Source organism: Aplysia californica, unplaced genomic scaffold, assembly GCF_000002075.1.
Source record: "Aplysia californica isolate F4 #8 unplaced genomic scaffold, AplCal3.0 scaffold00185, whole genome shotgun sequence".
NCBI classification, from domain to species: domain Eukaryota; kingdom Metazoa; phylum Mollusca; class Gastropoda; order Aplysiida; family Aplysiidae; genus Aplysia; species Aplysia californica.
In genome coordinates, this window is record NW_004797455.1 from 910,662 (window position 1) to 918,685 (window position 8,024).

The window sequence follows — 8,024 nt, forward strand, 5'->3', positions numbered from 1 at the left end:
CCCTCCCTTCTTACATGACTCGGGGATCTTCTGATCGTGGAAAGTACAGATCGTAGCGGCATTTATCTCGTTAATTCTCACACACTTTCACATCCTGCTTAATAATATATTCTCATCTACTTCTTTTCTTTCTTTCTTGTTCCACCTTTTTATCTTAGTCTGTCTGTCGGTCAGTCTGTCTGTCTGTCTGTCTGTCTGTCTGTCTGTCTGTCTGTCTGTCTGTCTGTCTGTCTGTCTGTCTGTCTGTCTGTCTGTCAGTTTGTTTGTCGGTCAGTCTGACTGTCTCTCTCTCTCTCTCTCTCTCTCTCTCTCTCTGCCACGCACAAGCGACCTGTCTTTTATATATACACGGTACCGTTCACAACGCGACCCCTGATTATTGCGTATTCATCAGTTTGCGGTGAACTAGTTTTCCTCTTGCCTTTCTAGCCGTCTGTCTGCATATACCCATTGTCCGCGAACGTGATAGATGACGAAGTCTAGTGCCAGCCTCTCCGCTTGTTTCACAAGGAACCCGATAGGTTTACATCACACGGACCAGATGCTATCAGCACCAGGAACAATCTTGCACCAGCTACGAACCCAACCTGGCGCTGCTTTACATTATTATTAACTCTTTAAGGACGTAGGCCTAGCGGACATGTCCGATCAGTGGCAGACCAGAAGCAATGTTGCATCACATTTTGAACCATCATAATCATTACACACAAATGAGAAACAAAAAATTGAGTTTTTTTTAATGGCATGCTACCTGCCATTTAAAGTTTCAGATAAAGGAGACAGACTTGAAAAATCTCTGAGAAGTTTTGCTTTTTTTCTTCATAGTGCCCCAAAACAATGCATGTTTAAAAGCGTTAGTGCGTTCTCGGAGAGTTAAAACAGACAACAGAGAAGTCTCTGACATCGGGGGACCAATCGAAGAGTTGATTGCAGATCTCAACGAAAGCATCAGCTTCACTTAACCTAGAGTGTTTAGTTTTAGTTTTAGTAGAGGTTATACAGCGCTCGCAACTGTATAAGGTCATGAGCGCCAGAAGATTAGAGGTGTTACAAGAGAGTAACAAACATAAAAAAGAAAAGGGGAGATAAAGACAATTGATGTTTGAAAGAAGAAGCAAACCACACCACAGCACCTGCCAACCACCCACTAACCTAGAATGTGACTGTGCAACTAGAAAGGTCCTACCACACTGTGAACGGCTGAAACTTCAAAGCAAAAAGATAGCTGGTAACCCCCACTCCCGGTTCAAAGATGATTTGAAAACTAACTCTCAAGCGGTGAAGCGGTGTATGTGAGAAAATAGAAAATAGGCAAAGAGCAGGGTTATAAAGTACTATCAACGAGATTAGAACTATGAAAAAGTGCACAGAAAACACGACATTTTGATTCCCTGGTCATCCATATATATTATATAATATATATATATAGGCATAAAATCATTTGAGGGGGGGGGGGGTGTTGGTAAAACAAGAGAAAGCATACACTGGCGACCCCCCCCCCCTTCCATCAACTTTAAAATAGTTAAATCGGTACTGCAATTATGCAAAACAACGAAACAGAAAGTACAGTCATATCTCAGATAAAGACATTCAAAAACTATTCAAAACTTCCCAATTCCACTAAAGGCACACCCCAGCCACCCACATTCGTAAAGTTTAACACACCATGAGATGAGACATCTCTCCTGAAGCTGATCAAAAAAGAAGAAGCTGGAAGTCAACCACCTATAATCTACTGGAACACTTACAAAACAGACTACCTTTGGCACATTGGACTGGAAAGGAATCATGTGGGGTCATATTTCTCACACTCCTTTCTCAAATCACAACAGGAAAGAGTGCACACAATACAACATCATGAAGTAAAAGACAATTCTTGAAAGAACAAGTCAGAGTTGAGTTGTAATAAATCAGCATGACAACAAATACTGTATTTCACAGAGAAGATGATACGGCTATATTGAAGAAAAAAAAAAGTAGGGGCATACACCCCAGAGCAGAATGAGTTGTGATAGAATAAAATGTTCCTTACAAAATAGTAATTTACTAGTCTATAAATTTACAATGAGACACAAAATCATCGACCCCTTAAGTCATTTAAGACAAAATGACTTAATACCCAGTGCCCATTGAGGGATCGACAAACCGATTGCCCGACAGGCGGTCTGAGAACAAACATGTTTATTTTTTAGGCTATGAGTCGGTCGATCAGTTTGTGTCACAATGGTCACTTTGCACCCTCAATCTGGCTAGCCCTGTCTACCAAACCAAACTGATTGTGCCAATGATGGTCAAGACAAACAAAAGACTACAGTAGAAAAAAAAATGCTTACCTCATATGCCCATGTACACTGGATACCAGCAAATTTTCTCACACAGCGGCCAATTTCCACATCCTCATGAGAAGTATACAAATTCTGCAAGCAGTAGCTGATGTGTGGTGCCATCCTCCTCAGTGTTTCACGACTAAAAATCATTCCAGGGCCTCCCATACAAAAATTTTCATGCGCTGTCAAGGATAGCTTTCCCAGTTCATCTGCTTTACCTATCCCTGCTTGCCCTATAAAACGTGCCTGAGAGCTGTTGATCCCTCTGAGAAACTCATCCAGTTTGTCTCCCTTGATGAAAACATCGTCATCTGCTCTCATAAACCATTCATACTTGTCGAGAAAATGATCATGCATGTACTTTATCATCATGAATGATTTTTTCTGCGGCGGATAATGGTCATCGACATCAGGCAATGCCACCACAGGTACATCATAGCTGGAGGAGGAACCTTCGCTGGAAAAAAACATAACTTTTCCATTGATATTGCTAGCCCAGGTTCTGTGTGAAGCCAGTCCTCTGTTGTCAATGAACTTTTTGGCGGTCATAATTCCAACAAATATAAAGTCATCTTTGTCTTTGAGACTTGACGGCTCTGTCTCAGACTCTGGGGCATCCATTTCAGGGCTTGGCTCAGGCCCCAAACGAATTTCCTTGCAACACATACCTTTTAATCCACAGTGAGAAATAACACTAACTTTGCACCAGTTGACCAGGAACACTCCCACAAAGAATCCCATTAATCCTACAAAAAATAAATATGCACTGCTTTTGAGACTGTGATGCTTCTTCCAGGCAAGATTATGCCTGAGGACTCCATTCGGTTGACCCTTGTGATGCATCTTCAATCAGAGGCCACTTTTTCCAGCTGAGAAGAACAAATGAAAAGAAAACCCACTACAAGATAAGTAAGGATGCCCTCATCTGGCCTTTGTCATGGCGGTCTAATACACTGAGAGATTAAACAGTCATCAGGATAATCCAGTGAAGCAATGACATGCTGGTCCATGATGCTGTCATATGATCCCTGTCTCTTCACACCGCAATCTGCTCATCTGTTTGAAGAAAGAGAAAAATATTACATCCAATACTGTACATTGTTACTTCACTTACCTTTTTCTATATTCAAAAGAACAGGAGAAATATTTTATTAAAAGGTGGCTCCACAAGAATGGAAAAGTGGGATAACGACACAAGGTGGTTGAGACTTTTCTTTTTTGTTTAAAAACCTTTTTGTCACGTTTTTACTTTGTCAAGACTGTGAAATCAACATTACCTAAAAGACTATCAAAAAAAGAGAACTGACTAACTTCCCCAGATACAAAGACAAACTTTCAGAGCAGATCCGCTAAACTGCTCATTATAGTACAAGTAGGAGGACAAAACTTTGCTTTATAAAAATACTTTTTATCACAGTCAACACAATGGACTTTTCAATCTAGATTACTAATAGGCTCCCAAGTTGTCAAAAAAAAATTACCACAGCATGGGAAGAGAAAAATATAAATAAATCACTTGGACCAAAAAATATTAGATAATGTTATTCTTTAAAAGAAGCCAAATCATAACCCTCCAATATTAACTACTATCATAAACTGCAAACATTTGACTTTTTATCTAAGCCTACCATTTATCTAAAAGCGTACAATGATCCACGGAAACGTTGTCTTAAAAAATTATTGATGGAGTCAGTAAGTATAGATCTTTTATTCATAATATTTATAAGTAAGTAAGTAAGATTACTAATCTTTGTGTAATTTTTTTTGGTCACAAAACTGACTGTATCCTCCGATTTCTGACATTTGCGGAATTTAGAAAACCTTTGATAATTTCATGATTTACTTTCAAAAAGTAAATACAGGACTTTATATCATAAACAGTTGAAGCAGAAAGTAAAAAAAACAACTCATCTTTATTAATTCTCATTAATCAGTTCCAAGATTGAATTCAACCAGTCCTAAACTTCCTAAAGCTTTAATAAATTTATAGAATTATCAAAGACAGGTTTCATTTGGCCAACAACTTCAAACAAGACTGAACTTTTGCACAACATGACACTTAAAATCTTAAAAATACTTGTCATGTAGTGAGATTTTAACACAGCTGTCTGTTGAGTGACACCATCTGCCTTCTGTACTCATCACACTGGCATGATGAGTAAAATCAAAGGCAAAGGGACCCTTGATATTGTATTTAGTCATAAGAATCAACACACACACACACACACACACACACACACACACACACACACACACACACACACACACACACACACACACACACAATGGGTGTGTCACCGAAAACACATTCACATCACATCATACTACTCAGGGACCTTGGTCTTTTGCAACAGAATGAGAATGGTCACTGATAATATAATAACTAAGGCTAAGGCCTAAGGACAAGAATTAGCATTGTTCAGGATAGTCGAAACCAAAGTGCCAAAGTGCTCTTTCGATCAGCTGAGAATGAGTGAAACATCTGAATAGGCCTACCTTCACAGGTTTTACTGCACCTCTGAGTAGATTTATAAGTATAAAAGGCACTTCCAACACAGGTTCTGGGTGAGATTAAATCAAAGTCCTTGGGCCTTGGGTGTGAGAACTTCGGCAATTTATTGAATCAAATTCAATAGGAAAGTAGATATCTAGATTCTTTACGTCAACACACACTTGTTGATTGATGGACTGGTGATGTGGGAGAAGCTCGATCTCACTCCTGATCACATCTACGAGGCAAAACAAGTGACACTTCACTTGATGAACTGGCTTGATTCTTCAACTTTAAAGTAGAGTTTCAACCAGCCTTGACAACACTGACTTTACACTGTTCAGCGAGTCGGCTTCTGCTGAGGCGAACAAACCAGCGGACTGGAGGATGAACAGCAGACCAAACGATTTCCTGTTCACTGTTCACTGTTCGCGAGTTCACTCTCGCGAGTCAACACACACTGCTAGGCTGTGAAGGAAAACTGCTGGAAGCAATGAATGATTTTCTTCTTTCCAGATTTTTCATAACCTACTGGTCTTGGCAACTAGGCCAAGCCTAGGCTAACAGAGAAGTGTAGAATTCTGTGTCGAACACCGATTTTTAATTTGCAAATTAGGCTACTGATGATTACTGGACTGCAAACGGGGGGGGGGGGGTCTCTTAGGTGTGTGTGTGTATGTTTGTGTGTATTTATGTGTGTGTTTGTGTGTGTTTGTGTGTGTTTGTGATGTGACGCTGTGTGTGTGTGTGTGTGAGAGAGAGAGAGAGAGAGAGAGTAGAGAGAGAGAGAGAGAGAGGGAGAGAGAGAGGGAGAGAGAGAGAGAGAGAGGGAGAGAGAGATAGAGAGAGAGAGAGAGAGAGAGAGAGAGAGAGAAAGAGGGGGGCGCACGCTCAGGCGTTCATTATAATGTAGGCCTTTGTGTATGTGTTTTTGTGTGTGTCTGTCTTTCCGCCGGTGATTGCGTATTTTTATTTTGAGTGATGAACCGCATCTCATTCCTGTATGTGGTAGGTCTACGCATTACACCATCATCATCATATCATCATCATCATCATCATCATCATCTCTCTCTCTCTCTCTCTCTCTCTCTCTCTCTCTCTCTCTCTCTCTCTCTCTCTCTCTCTCTCTCTCTCTCTCTCTCTCTCTCTGTCTCCCTCCCTCCCTCCCTCTCTCTCTCTCTCTCTCTCTCTCTCTCTCTCTCTCTCTCTCTCTCTCTCTCTCCCTCTCTCTCTCTCGTGCGTTTGTTTTCTTTCAACACATACGAACACAGATAGTGCCTATACATTTGAATTTGTACATACTTATATTGTAATAAGACCAACGCACGTATCACACCCCCCCCCCCCCTCAATCCCTTAGCCAACACAAAAGCGTACGTGATGTGCACCCACTGATTCAAAGACTTCCTTAGCTAAATATGTATACCCATTCTTTAATAAATGATAAAATGAATTTACCAAGAGTGAAAATATTGGCTGCTACTACCCCTGGAAAAAACATTCAATATTTGAGGAGGAGAGTGTTTCAGCGTTTTGACCTTTTATTATATTGCTGAACACTTTAAAATATGTACATGAAGTCATTGAAGTAAGATGTGGTCTCATGTGTTGTGTCTTTTGTAGGTGGAAAGTATCTTACGAAAAAAACAACAACACAACCCAAAATAAAATATGACTTTCCCAATCTGGACAGCTAGATCTCATGCCAGGTATTTAGCCAGCCCATGAGTCAAAATAGTCATGCATTCTCGTGCTGGTGCAAGATAAAACAAAAATCCCAAGTGTTTTATACAAATTGATTCTCCAATCACTTGATTTCAAAGCTTCAGAAAACGTTAACGTGAAAATGTGTGTGTTTGAAAGTTAAGTTCCTTGAAACTGTTTTATTTTTTTTATTGTTTGAGTCTTTTTCGGGCGATATTTGTCTTGAGATAGCTATTTTTGGTATGGACTATCCAAAAAGTACAGAAACTACACCAACCGTCGTGTTTAGCCTAACACAGCAGATGGGCCAGAAGCGCCTGCAAAAACACCGATAACAGTAGTAGTGTATATGTATGTATGTATGTATATGTGTGTGTGTGTGTGTGTGTGTGTGTGTGTGTGTGTGTGTGTGTGTGTGTATGTGTGTGTGTGTGTGTGTGTGTGTGTGTGTGTGTATGTGTGTGTGTGTGTGTGTGTGTATGCCCCTATTTTCTGTTTGTATGTATGTGTGAGCGAGGCTAAGTCCCATTAACACCGCAAGACAAGTACTGAAGAAAAGAAGGAAGATCCAGCATCAAATTTGTTAAAGCACTGCATTGGCTTTCGTAGTTGATAAAAGAACACTTTATAACGTTTCTACCATCTGTTACAGTCTATAATTCTAAATGTCTTTACAATTAAACCCCATCATATATATCTGAGCTTTTAACACCGTATGTTCCATCTCGTCAGTAACTGTCATCCACAGATGCAAAAAAATTCAAAGCCCCTTGCTCAAGACTCACTTGTTTAATTCTTAGTTGTAGTTAGTAAATGCCGATATTTTTTGTTTTTACTACTGTCCTTACCTTTATATATGATCAATGTATGGCTATGATGGTTTTTCTTTGTGGTTTGAACTTTTTTGTTTGTTTAATGTTTCTGTGAAATATTTTATTCTTTGTGAATGAATTTACTATTTTCAGTGATTGCGTGATAGATGTAAAGTGCTCAGAGCTTAACTCATATATGATAGAGCACTTACATTAATGCAATTATTATTATTCATTATTATTATTATTATTATTATTATTATTATTATTATTATTATTATTATTATTATTATTATTATTGTTGTTGTTATTATATTATTATTATTATTATTATTATTATTATTATTGTAAATATTTGCAGGCGTAACAATTAGTCTTATAACTGTTAGACTAACCGTCAAAGATTTATGAAGAGCCAAGATCGAGGTCTAATGACATTCATGCCACAATATTTGCACCAGTCTTTGTACCGGCGACAATAAAAGTAAAAACAATTCTGTCACACAAAACAGACTGCTAAAATATCAACAGTTATAATTCTTCTTCGCTGCTAGGTTAAATTGCTATCTATCAGTTACAAAGACACATTATATACAGCGTTTTTCTTAAGTCAATTTGTACTATGTCTTTTCCCTCTTCTATTTGCATTTATAATAACGTATAATAGTAATAGCGTACATGAAATTGGAT

The 8,024-nt window shown here is 38.8% G+C and overlaps 1 protein-coding gene across 2 annotated transcripts in view; it reads right to left on the bottom strand.

The window, feature by feature from the left end:
* The window catches only part of LOC101858407 (chondroitin sulfate synthase 1), a 60,014-nt gene extending 54,738 nt beyond the window's left edge, over window positions 1–5,276 (bottom strand). The window contains exons 1-2 of one of the 2 annotated variants that reach the window (XM_005098516.3): window positions 5,001–5,276; window positions 2,334–3,383 (exon numbers count right to left, since the gene is read on the bottom strand). In XM_005098516.3, coding sequence (XP_005098573.1) covers window positions 2,334–3,170 — 837 coding nt within the window. In that variant the 5' untranslated portion in view covers window positions 3,171–3,383; window positions 5,001–5,276. Of the gene's footprint in view, window positions 1–2,333; window positions 3,384–4,823 lie in introns of both variants that reach the window. The other variant, XM_005098515.3, reaches the window with a different exon arrangement.
* Window positions 5,277–8,024: the final 2,748 nt, after the last annotated feature.